At 38.0% G+C, this 17,550-nt stretch overlaps 1 protein-coding gene across 1 annotated transcript in view; it reads right to left on the bottom strand.

The window, feature by feature from the left end:
- LOC107076093 (NACHT, LRR and PYD domains-containing protein 3-like) overlaps positions 1–17,550 on the bottom strand; it is a 179,222-nt gene that overhangs the window by 118,234 nt on the left and 43,438 nt on the right. The window contains exon 5 of the mRNA XM_069180091.1: positions 7,123–7,296. Coding sequence (XP_069036192.1) covers positions 7,123–7,296 — 174 coding nt within the window. The remainder of the gene's footprint in view (positions 1–7,122; positions 7,297–17,550) is intronic.

The raw sequence follows: 17,550 nt of genomic DNA, 5'->3' as shown, positions 1-17,550 counted from the left end.
ACCAGGTAGAGCTCTCAAGGAGTAGACTCAATACTGAGCAGTGGGAAGCAGGTGAAGATGGTTTAAATAGCAGTGCGCACCGCAATGAGTGTGCGCAGGTGGTTTAACTCATGCGGCGGCGTTTGTTAATAATCACCCGCTGCTGGGGCTGATTAGCTCGCTTACGCTTTGGTCTTGATTGCCTGGTGGTCGTGACATCAGGTAGTTGAAGCTTTAAGCTGAGCTGCACAGAAGTAAGACTGTAGATCTGGGAGAGTTTGAGTGTTGTAGGTTTTCTTCCCTCCAAAATAAATCTAGACTGAAGTTTGCCCTGAAGTTTGACTTTATATGACATTACAGGGATGAGTTTATACCGTCAGCAAATTGACAAAGAAGGCAGTGCAGCATTTCAACTCCATCAACATCACTTTTAATAAACAATTATCCAATTCAGAGTCACAGTTACCCAGAGCCTGTTCCAGTGTTATGACCCCAGGTGTCTTGGGGTATAACATTTAGGACAGTTTTGGATGCAGGTGGGTTTCTGGTGAGGGACTTAGGAAGCATGACAACACGTTTTGGTGCAAAAGTGATTTATTTTGAAGTGAATAAAGTGACTGGTTCGTAATTGGATACAATAACACACAGGGAAAGGGAACTAGAGTGGCTCCAAAAAAAAAAACAAAAAAAACAAAATGGAGCTGGCTAATAAAGTGAGGGAAAGCTGACCTATCTACCAAAACAAAACCCAAAAGACTCAGTCTTCATTGTTTTCTAACACCCTAGCTTACCTTCACTAACTACCCAAAAACCATACTAGACAAAAGGCACTCACCCATCCTAATCTAGTGTTACTGATACAGAGACCAACTATGTGTGCAGAATGTAGCCAACAATCTAAACTAACCCTATACACAAGTTCACACAAATACACAAGTGAACTACAACTGCCAATATGGGACAATGAGAGTAGACAGAAGGAATAGGGTACAAAAGAGCACAGAGGTTGAACATATAACATATAACAAGTTTGGGCAAGGTAATGGCAAAATAAAGGATAACACAAACAAACGAAAGTACAAGGAGATGAACATAAACCAACAAAAGTCGAAGCTATCCCATAACACACACACACAAAGCGAAACGAACAAAAAAGGAGAAGCTAAGCCGAAGCAAAACAAAAACGAAATGAAGCTGAGGCTAGCAGAACCGAAGTCAAGGTACATTCAGAAAACCTCCAAATTATATTCCGAATAAGCTGCGTTTTGATTGGCCAAGAGTTGATTGAAGATGGACCAATGGGGGAAGGAGAACAATTAAAGCCAGGAAGTGTGGAACATAGCACATGGACCACACACTGTGACGTAACACCCAGGAAGCACTGGACACAAGGCAGGACTGAACCCTGTACAGGATGCCAGTCTATCAAAGAGCACACAATCACTCCAGTGCCAGTTTTCCCAGAAGTCAATTAACCTACCAGCATGTTTGTGGACTGTGGGAGAAAACTGGAACACCACACAAACATGGGGAGAACATACAAACTCCACACAGATAGCACCCCAGGTCTGGAATTGAACCCAGGGCCCCATGTGATATCTGCTGCAATGAGCTGATGGAAGCAGTAACCTGGAGACTCAATGCAGGTGCAGGCTCTGCTGGAAGCAAGCAGGGCAGGCAGGAGAAAGTTAAACTAGAGACACGATCAACAAGGCAGGGGTTGCGCTAAGAGGAACTGATTAAAGCACCAGGGAGAGTCTGAAGGAGAGTCATTTAACATGTAGGGTTCAGAGCTCAGGGATCACTGCCAGACGTGCTCAAACAGGCAAGGTTAAAGCACAGGAAGAGGAGAAAACACTGAGGACATTCAAAGCTGGGAAGAAGTAATTGAGACTAAAATAAGACATTAACATATTGATACATTTTGCATACCTAACTTGCTTCTACAGACAAATATTTTCAGATGTATATAAAATAGCAGAAAACACAAGAGGAATACAGGAGTTAAGAGTAAGATACAAATGAGATGTTGGGGTTGGGCCTCCCACAGTAATTGAGGAATCTAAAACCATTCAATTCGGTATAAATCCACCAACTTTAACTCAAGGAGAGAATATGAGTAAAAAGTTCATATTCAATATAGGAAGACACACCAATTACAAGCCAAATATGATAAATTTGAATCACAAACTGTTGGAAGAATGGCCGAAATTAGTGATAAGTGAAATGATTTAATCAATTAATCTTTTTACTGTGCACGTTTAAATCCGCTTAATATTGAATATTTATATGGAATTTTACAACTAAACAGAAATTTTAGTAGCTAAGCATAAAAAGAAGAGGAGCATAATGCATCTGATGGTCATAAACTATATTAATTTCGGAACATAAACATATTATGTAAACTGTATACAGATACAGCCATTCAAAATGCGCGAAGTACGCTGCGGTAAAACGGCGTGGTGCATCTTAACGCGTCATACCGCAGTTATTATAATAGTATCCGGAATCACCTTGTAAAACCGCCAGGTGGAGCTAATAAAGTTTAACCTCTCATGTACAGCATTTGAGCTGTCACCAGAAAATGCACGGTTACAAATCCCGGTCACTGTTGAAAGATGGTCATTTTCAGATTACAAATTTAAGTTGTATACTCCTTAGACTTTTAATTTTAAACTGTGTATTACAGCATGTTAATCATTAAACATTTAAAAGTTGATATATTTTATAAAAGCAAGATTGCTCAGTTGGACAAAAGTATACAACCTTCCACCTTCATCATAAATATTGTAATTATGCATAAATATTTTATGCATCAATGCCTTTACAGAAGACATTACTAATAGTATTAATAATTAATGACATTGGACAGGCTGTAAGCTCAAAGTATTACCCTGGTCGACATTCTTTGTAACTGTCTTTGTAAACGAAAATATGATTTTTTCATTGACAAAAAGTAACACCAAAGCATTTAGTTGATCCGATCACGTATTCGTTTCCAATCATACAAAGTAAGTTTTGAATATCTCAGATTCACCATGCCTTTCAGATGCTCATAAACGATATTAATTTAGGAACATAAACATATTATGTAAACTGTATATGGCTGGTATTGGTATTTTAAAGAAAAATACACACCAGTATTCCACTTTCTCCCTAAACATTTTAAGCATGAAAGTCTTTAATGTAGTTATTTTGGAAATATTTTTTTTAATGTTTTTACATCTCCTGTAACATCTCCTGTCATTTTGTCAAAAGTATGCCTAACCCCATTAGGAAGTGATCTTGTTATCAGTGTATTCCTCAACTTTCCCAAAATTATCTTTTTCCTACCTACATCACTAGTCTTACGTCCTGCAATAACTCAGCCAACACTTAAATCCCTAAAAACTTGTGTTAATTTGTTTAAATCACAAATATCATATGTAAATACCAGCCATGAAGTACTCTGCATTTGGAATAATAGTTTATTTTAAAGGGAACTAGACAAATCAAGAAAGGCATTTATTCTAGAATTAATAAATGCACATCCAGTTCACTGGGGTAATAAAATCCACACTGAACAATCTCCAATATGTTCAGAAGTGGACAGCCAGAATCCTGATCGGGATGCATTACGCCTGACTTTAAGTCCTTGCACTGGCTTCCTATGAGGTTTCGAGTTTTGAGTCAACTTCAAAATCCTCAATCCGTCTGACTCTTCTAGCTGTCCTCGAGAACATCTACACTCTGTGGGTAACAGGACCTTCTCTAACTGCACCCCAGACCTCTGAATTTGTATCCCCAATGATATCAGAGTCACCTCCCCTGAGTGCATTTATATTTAACCTCAAAACCTTTCTTTTCAGAAGACATATTGTCTGTATCTGTATGTTCTAATTTTGGTAGCACCTCTAACTGCTTGTCTTTCTTATATGTATTTACTTTGTAATCTGTGGTCCTTATAACTGTTTTTACACCTACTGTATTGCTTTGAGATGCCACTTTTAAAGGTACTATATAAAATAAAGCTTTTTATTATTGTTATAGAGAAACATGATCAGATTTTCCCTGATTCAGAAAAAAAGATCTAACGTATACTAGTTTGTCACTCTTCTCATTCCCTCTTTGCTAAATGGCTTTTCATACTAATCTGATAAATCTAACTGCCTATTTTCTGTGCTTTCTCTATCCTGCTAGATTTGCAATTATTCTGAAAATTTACTTCTTGAAATAACTCATTTCTAAATACCTTTTTTCACTGTTAAAATCTTGCAGCAAATCTGCGACAGAATATACACTTAGCTCAACCTGACAGTTCATCCTGCTACCAACATTGAATAAAAAAAAAGCTTAAGATTTCTATATCTATGTCTTTATTTAGTGGTTTCATTAGTGACAAAGGCTAAACTTTCTTGGAAAAATGTCTTTTACGTGTTGCGGAAAAACTGACTTGCTTTAACAAAATATATTTACAAATCCTTTCACCTGCTCCATTTCTAAAACTTTTTGCTCATGTGCATTTTTGTATTTTTTACACCTCTAGCACTTTAACATCCTTCATTTTCATTTGCCTTAATTTTAAAAAATATTGTTTGCCCAGCCTAAGAGGGGGGGTTTGCTCTCATTGACAGCTGACACTCCTCCATACACTTAAGTGAAAAATTAAAAACACCAATGTAAAAGTCATTTTTACAATTTGTTAATAATAAAAATGTTCTCTAAAGCTTTCTCAGTCAAGTATGATAATTCACACAGGGAGCTGTGTAAGCATGCGCAGGCAGCAAAAGATCAGCTAAACAGGGAAGAAAACGCTTTCAGAGAAAACAGTGTTTCAGTTGTGAAGAATACAGATCACCAATTAAATTTCAGCCTAAACCTGTCCCCACACACCCTGCCCCCACTGCAATTAGAATATACACAAGGCACTGAAAGCGTCACAGTACTGTAGATGATCAGGTGTTTCACAGACATAAGCATAGTACGTAATTCAGGTTTTTTTAACTTACACCTGGAGTGCACCAGGTATTAGATCTTGTTTATATTAAAGTTATATCACTGGACAGTGGTGGACTGTGCGCTATTTTGTCAGTAACCTGCTAATCTGCTTAACAACTGTAGAAAACATTATTTTATTTCTGTACGGAATGCGTGTTAAGTTTACAAAATTAAAGTAAAATAAAAATTAAAGGAACAAGTAATAGGTTTATTCCATGCTGAAAAGAGAAGAGAGAAAACGCAACGTTTCGGCTGTGAAGCCTTCTTCAGGTGTGAGGGTATTCAGCTCAAAATGAAACGCTTGGAGTTTGTAATATAGGGCGCTCTGAACGAGTTAAACTTTGATGCAGGACAAATATATTTCCCACAAGCTATACTCATTCTCTCCGATGCAGTGCAGTTAAAAAAAATATCTCTGATACAGTTCCTAAATTAATATTGTTTATGACCATCAAACACTTTATGCTCCTCTTCTTTTTATGCTCAGCTACTAAAATTTCCCTTTAGTTTCCCTACCGGCCATGTAGTACACGGCATTGTGGAATAATAGTTTATTTTAAAGGGAACATAGAGGAACTAAGAACTAGAGAAATATTTGTTTACGCTCTAAGTTTCACTTTTTTTCCTTTCTCACCCGCTGCGATTCGGGCACAGAAGGGTTAAAAAGAAAGTCAGACAGGCAGAGGGAAGGGGGAGGGGTGAAATTGTTACCTGTCCTGGATAAAGCGGTTAGAAAATATGTGGATTTGCACCTGTGAAAAGAGTTCCAATTTTAATGCGATATGGAAGACATTATTCTGCCTGGTCAGTACTTGTATGGGAGACCTCCTGGGAAAAACTAAGGTTGCTGCTGGAAGAGGTGTTAGTGGGGCCAGCAGGGGCTGCTCACTCTGTGGTCCATGTGGGTCCTAATGCCCCAGTATAGTGACGGGGACACTAGACTGTAAACAGGCGCCATCCTTCCGATGAGACGTAAAACCGAGGTCCTGACTCTCTGTGGTCATTAAAAATCCCAGGGCGTTTCTCGAAAAGAGTAGGGGTGTAACCCCGGCGTCCTGGCCAAATTTCCCATTGGCCCTTACCAATCATGGCCTCCTAATAATCCCCCTCTATGAATTGTCTACATTACTCTGCTCTCCTCCCCACTGAAAGCTGATGTGTGGTGAGCGTTCTGGCGCAATATGGCTGCCATCACATCATCATCTTCTACGGTCTGTAAACTGAAAATGTATAGAGGAGACACTGAGTATCACCTCTTTTTACACTTGGGAGAACATTCCAAAGTTAATGCAACACTGAAGATATTATTAATAACCTTTTAAATCTGAAGGGAGATCTAAAGACATCCACATGGCACAGGTCCCTGCTAGCTATTCAGAGGGAAAGACAGTGATGTCACCGCGCAGGCGAGCAGACACACCCTCTAATGTCAGGCATATGCATTAAATATATATAGATCTTTGAATTAATATCATTATTGATTTCTTTAGCCTCACAACATTGTCCAATAATACTCTTCTTGTGTTTAATTTTTAGTTCAGCAGGATTTGAGCTACAGACCATAAAAAACAGGATCCACTTTTTTCACATATTTAATATTCAAATATTAAGCTTGATATGGACAGAAGGAGCACATAAAAACGTTTCTGAAATTATCACATGTAAGACTTTGATGCTGAAAATGTTTAGGAAGAAAGTGAAATACTGGTGTGTATTTTTTATTTAAACTACCAATACCATCCATATACAGTTTACATAATATGTTTATGTTCCTAAATTAATATAATTTATGTGCATGTGAAAGGCATGGTGAATCGGAGATTTTCAAAACTTAATTTGTATGATTGGAAATAAGTACGTGATCAGAAGTGCTTTGGTGTTACTTTTTGTCAATTAAAAATAAAGTATTTTCGTTTACAAAGACGGTTACAAATAAAGTGGACCACGGTAATACATTGATTTTACAGCTTGTCCAAGTTCATTCATTATTAATACTATTAGTAATATCTTCGGTAAATATTTCTGCATAATTAAAATATTTATGATGTAGGTGGAAGGTTGTGTACTTTTGTCCAACTGAGTAATCTTGCTTTTATAAAATATACCAACTTTTTAATGTTTAATGATTAACATAAAACAATACAAAAATCACCAGTGTTCACTTACCTCAGTACTGTTAATTTACAGTTGGGATCCCTCAGAGCTGCAGACAGCAGTTTCACTCCTGAATCCCCCAGGTTATTGAGACTCAGATCCAGCTCTGTCAGACTGGAGTGTTGAGACTGAAGAGCAGAGGCCAGATCTTCACAACATCTCTCTGTTAGTTTACAGTACCTCATCCTGCAGACAAAAAGACAGAAGAACAGCTGAACATCTGCACAGCTCTTCCACATCATTTTATCCATCTTTTAGATCCTACATTAGTAGTAACCTCCGAGAAGCAGTGCAGACAGAATCTGAAATTCTGACATGAAGCAAAACTTAAAAAACTGGAAATTAATTTCTCCCTTGCTCTTGGGAAGGATTGGGACAACAAGAATGAATGTACTTCCAGGATTTCTGTCTTCCTCCTTGTTTCTGTCTTATGCCCCTTAATGACCATTTCTAAAACGTCTCTCTATTTTATGTGGTTTAAAGTCAGGGTGCCATGCTATTTCTCTCAACCCTCAAAACAACTATTCCTTTCTGTTCCTGATAATCTCTCCCTTTTCCCCCCTGTCTATTGAATTTAAACTCACCCACACCTCCAAGCTCACTAGTTGATCCGTACTCTCTGGATCTCTCTATAGTGCTGTCGTGATTCTCGCTCTCCAGCTTTTTACTCTAGGGACACGTAGCCTCGGACCCCCTCAAGTTCAATGAGCACAGTACATGTTTATTTAACCTGGTTGAACTAAAATATAGCTTGTATTCACTAGAACCCTTACAGTATCTCCACAGTTTTACTAGAGGAATTCTAGTGAGATCCTGCTCTTCACCAACCCCTCAAACTCTCACTCCCTCTACAGACCCTCCGCCTGAGACTGTGTTTATCCTGCTCTTGTAGAAGAGGAGTTTGCTCTGGCCCAGCAGAAAGTGCACTGGGTACAATTCCCTTCTTACTGATATAACTCACCCTAAACACAACAGCAGGGCTGCTGAAGGTCAGAATAAGGTTAGAGAAGAGGTGGATCAAGAGACTCAACATGGGAGTCAGACAGGTTCAGGTGCTATAGCAGTGAAAGTGTACAGATGCAGCCATTCAAAGTGCGCGGTACAGACACGTACCAGAGGTAATTGGCTACGGTGTCGCGCATTGTGACGCACGATGACGGGGTACGTGATTGGTTGACCGACAGGGGCACTCGTGGTCCGTTGGTCTGTCGTAGAAAGATTTACAGTAAACGTCTTTACTGTGCCCGTTGTAGTATTGAATATTTATATGGAGTTTTACCACTGAAGGGAAATCTTAGTAGCTGAGCATAAAAAGAATAGGAGCATACTGTAACGCGTGTGAAGGCCATAAACGATATTAATTTTGGAACATAAACATACAGTATATGGCTGGTCTCGGTACTTTAAAGAAAAAATACACACCAGTATTCCATTTCTCCCTAAACATTTTAAGCATCGAAGTCTTTAACTAACGAGATACCGGAGTCAACAAGCATACTTTTAGAATTTGATTAAAAGGGAATATAATATGGAATCGTGTATCTAAAGAAATTAATAACGATATAATGATATTCATGTACCGCAACACAAGAATAGTACACGCTGTACATTGTCTGTTGATAATGTTTCTGTAGTGCTTTTTCAGCACTCTGCATGTGACCTTGCCGGTGGCGCTGTGGGTTAGGTTCCTGACTCCCATGTCACATGGTCTGTGATCACATCCCACTATGGAACCATGCCTTTTTTTTTAACAAACATATCTTTGAAAAAATGAAACGTTTCCCTTGGTCAGAGATTAAATAAAACCTCACTCGCACCAAACAAATTTATATTTCTAAATATCACAACATGATCGAATTTAAGTCATTTTAATAACAATGAATAGTTACCTAGGCGTTACAATATAAACATTTATATTGATTTAAATCGCGTTTTGATTTAAATCGCAAATGCAGGTTTAAATATATGTGTTTTTTGATGCAACATAAATTGATCTTTGTTCATGCACAAACAGTGGCATGTTACATTATTAATTTGGGTGTCTCCTCTTGCCAGAAAGCTCTAAATTGCATTTAGAGTGCGGTTTTTGACTTTTTCTAAATTGCAACCCATAAATAAAGCTGAGTTTAGACTTACTACAGTTTAGACTCACTGTATTTTAAACTGTATTACAGCAGCACATTGGACAATGCAACGTAAATTGCAAAAATGCACTTGGAATCTGTCCAAGTCCTTCTTTGTCAGGCATTTTCTTTTACTGCAACGGACATAAAAACTCTCTTGCTTTTAACAGAGCGTTTCATAATTTCTAACTACAAAAATTATTTAAACTGCGACACTTATCATTCATTCCATTCCATTCCATTATCAGTCTTCCATTTCTCCCTAAACATTTTAGGCATGAAAGTTTTATGAAACGGTACCCAAATATGCGATTGCTGTATAGAATGAATTTTAATTTAAAAAAATTATTTAACACGAAAATTAAGCTGGAAATCTCTCCCCCTTCTACTTTGAAAATACCTGTGAAACTGGTTTAATTCGTCACAGCCAGCACTCCCACAGAGAGGGGGGTTGTACTCGTTAATGTCTTAGCCGGAACACATCATTATATCTCATTTTGTATTTCTTTTAAAAAATCATTTGCCCAGCCACTATTGCTGTTATTGTTTTTATCCTGTAAAGCGCTTTGGGGAGCACAGCTTTCTCACCACTTAGATTACTTTTTGATACCATCCTTACACAAAGCAGTGTATTTTCCGATGACATACAAGTGGAAAGATTACAGATTTCAATCGTCTTTTTTCTGAACCAGGGAAAATCTGATCATGTTTCTCTATAACAATAATAAAAAAACTTTATTTTACATATCACCTTTAAAAGTGGCATCTCAAAACAATACAGTAGATGTAAACCACAGATTACAAAGTAAATACCCAGACAAACGCAAATGCGTTTTTAATAAAATGCTTTTATTCATTCAGCAGAGAGAGAGCGTAAAACCTAGGCGTAACAGCTGTTCCTTTTTCTGATCACTTGCTCTCTGGATAAACGTCTCGCCTGTCCTGTTCTTTGTTTTCCTAATTTGCCGATTATGCCTGCTGCGATCCACTCCTACCCTCACACCTAAAGAAGACTATTTTAAATTTCTTTGCGCGGTCCATTGTGCAATTAACCCTTGTATGTGCTGTCCTTAAGGTGATATCACATAAAGGTGATATGTAAAATAATGTTTTTATTATTGTTATAGAGAAACATGATCAGATTTTCCCCGGTTCAGAAAAAAATATCTAAAGTATACTAGTTTGTCACTAGTATACTTTTAATACAGTCTTTGCTGTGCTCTAGAGGATCCTTGTGATATTTCGAACTCTGGTTGAATGATAAGTGTCGCAGTTTAAATAAATTTCGTAGTTGGTAATTATGAAACGCTCTGTTAAAAGCAAGGGAGTTTTTATGTCCGTTGCAGTTTTTTTTTTGTGCTGTTCCTTGACAAAACAAGGCTCACCAGATAATGTGAATCAAAACCTGTTTTTCTAGCTTTTAAAGTCGTGCGATGTGTAAGCGGGAACATGTCATTATATCTTACATATGAAAAATACATAATATAGCTCCCAAACAAACGCAAACGTGTTTTAAATAAGATGCTTTTATTCGTTCATAATCCGACGATTTAAGGAAGACTACTGGAGGTCTGGCTTTTTTTCTGGAAAACCATAACTCTGGTCTTGTCCAGATTGACTGTCAGCGCTCAGGTCTGACAGTGCTGCTCCAGCAGTGCCAGGTTCTGTCGCAGCCTCTGTTTTGTGGGCGACAGACCAGGTCGTCTGCAAAGAGCAGGAACTCGATTTCTGTAATTAATGCAGATCAGTAAATCAAGGGACAAAACAGTTATTGCGCCCGGCTCCTCAATGGGCTTTGACGTGCTAATGCGTTGGTTTAACGGTCCGAGTGTGGCAATGTTTTTTATTATTGTTTTTATTATTATTATTTTATTAATGTTTTAAAGTACTGTATACTAGTTTGTCACTCTTCTCATCCCCTTTAAAAAAACAAGTTTATAATAATACGATCTATAGTTGAAATCTGAGCCTAAATATAAAGAAAAAGCATTTTCAGAGAGCAATCACGCTGTGTTTATGTACTGTAGAAAACGTGATTGGGTTTATGAGCAATCTAATTACTTATTCATTTAAAACGCTATATAAAATAAAGTTTATTATTAATTTGCTGGACAGAGCGGTGAACATTATTATGGATAAGACAAAGATAACGATCCTGATCAGTTTAGAAATCTGTGTACGCTGTAAGGTTTTTACTTCTTAAACTTTTAAAATACACATTTTGAATAGAAAGAAATCATCTTCCTGGTACAGTATGTACAGTATAGCAAACCAGCATGTCTTTTTCTCCAATCAGAGGGGTTAGACGCTGGGGTTAGATCCCCGGCGGAACACATTCCATAAGAATCAGCGCTTTTATATATCGCCTTTAAATGTGGCTTCTCAAAACGCTTTACAGGATAAAAACAACAATAACAGCAACAACAACAATATTGTATTTCATTGCACTTTGAAAACCAAGTAATAACTTAACTATATGTGCAAACGTTTTATGATATGTCGCTGTTGTGAATGTCTGTGGAGTGTATCTTATTTGCATGTCTGTCCTGGCTCTCTCGCTCGCCCTCCCCCCCTCTCTCCCTCAATTCAATTCAATTCAAGGTGCTTTATTAGCATGACAGATGGGTACAATCGGTGTTGGGTATTTACTTTGCTTTGAGATTCCACTTTTAAAGGTGATATTTAAAATCAAGGCTTTAACTTGCTTTAACTCCGCAATGTATTTAAAAAATAAAAACGATTACAACCTAATCTTTCCACGTTTGATCCCAAGATCCCAAGAAAAATAAATCTAAACGGGGAGAAAGCTATGCTGAAAGTTTATTAAGATACTTAGAAGACAAAGATATCAATTTATGGTGCATTTGTCTGATTGTGAATCAAAAAACACATATATTTAAACCCGCGTTTGCGATTTAAATCAAAAAGCGATTTAAATCAATATAAATGTTTATATTGCAACGCCTAGGTGACTATTCATTGTTATGAAAATGACTTAAATTCGATCATGTTGTGATATTTAGAAATATAAATTTCTTTGGTGCGAGTGAGGTTTTATTTAATCTCTGACCAAGGGAACCGTTTCATTTTTTCAAAGATATGTTTGTTAAAAAAAAAGTCATGGTTCCACAGCAGGATTCAATCACAGACTTTGATGCTCTGAACACAGGCAATGCTGAGAAGACCCCAAGTGTGCAGGGCGAGTTTGTTCTGAAACTCTCAGAGCAGGATGTGCAGAAGACTCTGAGCAGGGTGAAAATCCGTAAGGCTGCAGGGCCTGATGGGATACCACCTTGCGTCCTGAGGACATGTGCAGCCCAGCTGACCACAGTGTTTACAGACATCTTTAACTCCTCCCTGTCACAGTCCATGGTCCCCACCTACTTTAAAAAAAACACTATTGTTCCAACCCCCAAAAAGACAAAAGTGACATGCCTGAATGATTACCGCCCAGTAGCATTAACATCTGTGGTGATGAAATGCCTGGAGAAGCTGGTGTTGTCACACATCAACTCCTCCATCAGTCCCTGGACCCCTTGCAGTTCGCCTGCCAGAACAACAGATCAGTGGATGATGCTGTCTCCCTGGCTCTGCATACAGCCTTGGAACACCTGGACACTAAGAACTCGTATGTGAGAATGCTGTTTGTGGACTACAGTTCAGCATTCAATTCCATCATACCCAGTCAACTGGTGACAAAGCTCAGGGGATTAGGTCTGTGCAACTCTGTCTGCAACTGGCTGCTGGACTTTCTTATCGAGAGACCACATGTGGTGCGGATAGGCAATAAAACATCAACACCACTCACCCTGAGCACTGGAACCCCACAAGGCTGCTGTCTGAGTCCAAGGTTGTACTCCCTATTTACTCACGACTGCACAGCAAGACACAGCAACAACCACATCATTAAGTTTGCTGATGACACCACTATAATAGGACTGATCAGTGATGATGACGAGTCCACTTACAGGGATGAAGTTGTACAGCTGCTTAGGTGGTGTCATAGCAATAACCTGGACTTGAACATAAAGAAAACGAAAGAGCTAATAGTGGACTTTCGGAGACACAGGCCACACACTCACAGCCCACTCAGTATTGAGTGCTGGTTAAAGGCTGGAACAGTGGTCAAATGCCAAGTTCAAACCTGTAACTTTGAAGTCTTACTAAGAACATGGACCAATGTCTTTGCATATGTCTGATCATTGTTAATAGCTAAGCTGTTTTTTATTATTTTTGGATTTTGGATTTATTATTTTGGATTTTATTATTTTTATTGATGGAACGAAAGTGGAAACAGTCACCAGCTTTAGGTTTTTGGGAATTCACATCTCTAAAGATCTAACCTGGACTGTGAACACTGACTCTATCATGAAGAAGGCTCAGCAGAGCCTTTATTTCTTGAGGTGCCTCAAGCGATGGGGGATGCCAATACATGTGTTGGTGAACTTCTACCGCTGCACTATCGAGAGCGTCCTCACCAACGGGATCACCGTGTGGTATGGCAACACTTCTTCGCGAGAAAGAAAGGCACTGCAGAGAATGGTCAATATGGCCCAGAAGATCATCGGCTGCGGTCTCCGAGATTAAACAGCTCTATGAGGACCGCTGCCGTGGTAGAATTCTGGCCATCACAGAGGACAGTCACCACCCCGGGCATGAGCTCTTCACCCCACTGCCCTCAGGCAAGAGATATAAGAGCATACGGACACTTACCACTAGACTCTTCAATAGCTTCTATCCACAAGCAGTGAGACTGGCAAACACATTTAGCCATCCCCCTCGGACCACACCTACACCATCACCATCTACCTCTTTATGATTTCTTATCTATTGCACATCTCAAGTCATTGTTTACACGTCTGAATTGTTTACATTCAAACTGTCATGTTTACTTGCACATTGTCTATTGTTTGTTTGTACATTGTCTTGATGCACTGTTTGCACTTTGTTTTGTTTTTTACACTTGTTTTACAATTGAGAGACTTTCTGTAAGTAAGAATTCCATTGTACCAGTACCGGTTACATATGGCAATAAAGTTCAAGTTCAAGTTCAGACCGTGTGACATGGGAGTCGGGAACCTAACCCACAGCACCACCGGCAAGGTCACATGCAGAGTGCTGAAAAAGCACTACAGAAACTTTATCAACAGACAATGTACAGCGTGTACTATTCTTGTGTTGCGGTACATGAATATAATTATATCGTTATTAATTTCTTTAGATACGCGATTCCATATTATATTCCCTTTTAATCAAATTCTAAAAGTATGCTTGTTGACTCCGGTATCACGTTAGTTAAAGACTTCGATGCTTAAAATGTTTAGGGAGAAATGGAATACTGGTGTGTATGTTTTCTTTAAAGTACCAAGACCAGCCATATACTGTATGTTTATGTTCCAAAATTAATATCGTTTATGGCCTTCACACGCGTTGCAGTATGCTCCTATTCTTTTTATACTCAGGCACTAAGATTTCCCTTCAGTGGTAAAATTCCATATAAATATTCAATACTTAAACGGGCACAGTTATGACATTAAATATACATATACATACTGTATACAGTACAGTTTGCATACGGTAAAATGTTTATGTTCCTAAATCAATCTCTTTTATGAGCATGTGAAAGGCATGGTGAATCGATTCTCAAAAATTACTGTACTTTGCATGATTGGAAACAAATGTGTGATTGCGAAATGCTGTGGTGTTACTTTTACAAAGACGGTCAATGAAAAAAAGAATGTGGACCAGGGCAATACTTTGAGTTTACAGCTTGTCCAAGGTCATTCATTATTAATACTATAAGTAATATCTTCGTTAAAGACTTTGATGGCAACAGCTCAAACATGAGAGGTTGAGCTTTATTAGCTCCACCTTGCGGAAATTCCGGATACTATTATTTTGCTTGCCGTATTATAGGAGAATTTACGGTAACTAGCGGTATTTACCGGTAACTCGCGGTAGACTGCGTACAGCGCCCCGGAAAATAATGCGGTATCGCCCGCGCATTTTGAATGGCTGCATCTGTACCTGTATGCTGTTATTTTGTATACAGTATGTTGTTTTTTTTTTTGCAAGAGCTCTTCAGACACGCTGTTACTAGCCTGAACATAACTCCTAATGCTTTGCTCCCTGCAATAAGTCAGACTAACTTAAATCCTCAAAAACTGCTTGTATTAATTTGTTTAAATCACAAACATCATATGTAAATACCGGCCATGTATAGCATTAAAAAAAGCTGCATTATGGAACATCACACTGATTTAGTTTCTTTTAAAGGGAACTAGAGAAACTAAAAGGGCTTCTTTTTCTAGAATTGATGACTGTACATCTTGTTCGCTTGGGTAATTACATCCACACCAAGCAATCTCCAGTATGTTCAGAATTTGACAACCAGAATCTTGACCAGGTCGCAAACAAGCAATCACATTACACCTGTCTTCAAGTCCTTGCACTGGCTTCCTATCAGGTTTCGAGTCAACTTCAAAATCCTCATCCTCATTCAATACCTATCTGGCTTATCTGCAACCTTTGTCCCTCTGACTCTGGTCTTCTAGCTGTCCTCAAGAACATATACATTCTGTGGGTGACAGGGCCTTCTCTAGCTATACCCCAGAGCTCTGGATTTGTATCCCCAGTGATACCAGAGTCACCTAACCTGAGTGCATTTAAATCTAACCTCAAAACCTTCCTTTTAGTGTCTGTATCAGCTTCATTTTCTAACTTCGGTAGCACTTCTAACTGCTTGTCTTTCTTATATGTATTTACTTTGTAACTCGTGGTCTTCATAACTGTTTTTACACCTGCTATATTGTTTTGAGATGCTTGGATATGTGCTATATAAAATAAAGTTTACAGTTACTGTTATTGTTATAGAGAAACATGATCAGATTTTCCCTGGTTCAGAAAAAAAAGGATCAAAACTATACTGGTTTGTCACTCTTCTCACACCATTTTTGCTAAATGGCTTTGCATAATGATCTGATCAATTACACTGTACATATTTTCTGTGCTTTCCCTATCCTGTTAGATTTATAATTATAATCTCCTTCTCAAAATGAGTCATTTCTAAATACCTGTTTTCACTGTTACCATCTAACACCAACACAGTGACAAAATTTACACTGATCTTAACTTGACAGCTGCTGAGTCCTAAATTAATTCTGCTACATTGTATAGGATTTCTATTTTTATGTCTTTATTTAGTGGTTCCATTACTGACAGGCTAAATTACTTTCTTTGAAAAATGTATTTTATGTGTGGCAAACAAAAACTGACTTGCTTTAATGAATGTTCAACTATTTAAGAAGTCTTCCTTGAAACCATGTTTGCTACTAACTCATATACTGTACTTTAAGGTTTTCTAATAAAATTACTGTTTTTCATGTTAGTTAATTTTCTGATTCTTTATCCCATCAAACCTTCATTCTCACCCTGCCAGAAATGCACCTGATTATTCAAGTGCCTCACTCTCTGCCAAATCTGTTTCAGGTTTAGACGTTCTTTTGTAAAACACAGCTTTCTGTGATTTCTTGTACTGTATATCTAAGCTTTGCAAGTGTCCCGTCATCCTTCTTCTGCACTGTGTCTGGTCATGACATTTTTCTGTTTGCTTATTTCAAAGTAACACCAGCTCCATTTCTAAAACGTTTTGCTCATGTGCATTTTTGTATTTATTTACATCCCCAAAAATTTTTATATCCTAAATTTTAATTTGCCTTAATTTGTTAGACTGAATTTTAGTTTCAGCCTTAAAAAGCTTGGGTTTTCTCTATCATTTGTTTCTTTTCCTACAGAGCTCTTTAATTGTGAAGTTCCCAGCATGTTTACATTAATCTATGCACATTTTAAACTGTTATTACTGATCACCGAATTATTGCATTATGGCTTAATTCACCCTTTCCTGAACTTCTATGGCAAGCAGTGCTAGTGCTGTCTCTGTTGCTTTTGCAGCTGAAATCTCACTGTTTAAAAGAATAAGGAATTAGATTTCTCATAAATACAATTATTTCTTCATTTTCTAATTGAATGAAATTAGTTTATGTGTCAAATACGCAGCCACGTACTATGATACAGGGCACGCTAATACTTGAGTGGACACAAGAGCTACTATGTAATTCTATACCATTGTATAGGAATGCGTGCTCCGAACATAAATGACTAATTGTATTTAAAAAAACGTTATCTCCAGCAAATAGGGAAGTAGGAGAATGTGAGTGGAAAGCGTGATAGATAACAGAAAAATATTTTAAAACTGTTCTAGGTTAATTTGAGAAAAATACACCAAGCGTCTCTGTGTTTCGCTCCCATGCGCATGAAA

This window comes from Lepisosteus oculatus, chromosome 18 (genome assembly GCF_040954835.1).
Source record: "Lepisosteus oculatus isolate fLepOcu1 chromosome 18, fLepOcu1.hap2, whole genome shotgun sequence".
NCBI classification, from domain to species: Eukaryota; Metazoa; Chordata; class Actinopteri; order Semionotiformes; family Lepisosteidae; genus Lepisosteus; species Lepisosteus oculatus.
The sequence above is the reverse complement of the archived record's forward strand: the minus strand, read 5'-3'. Positions and strand labels throughout refer to the sequence as shown.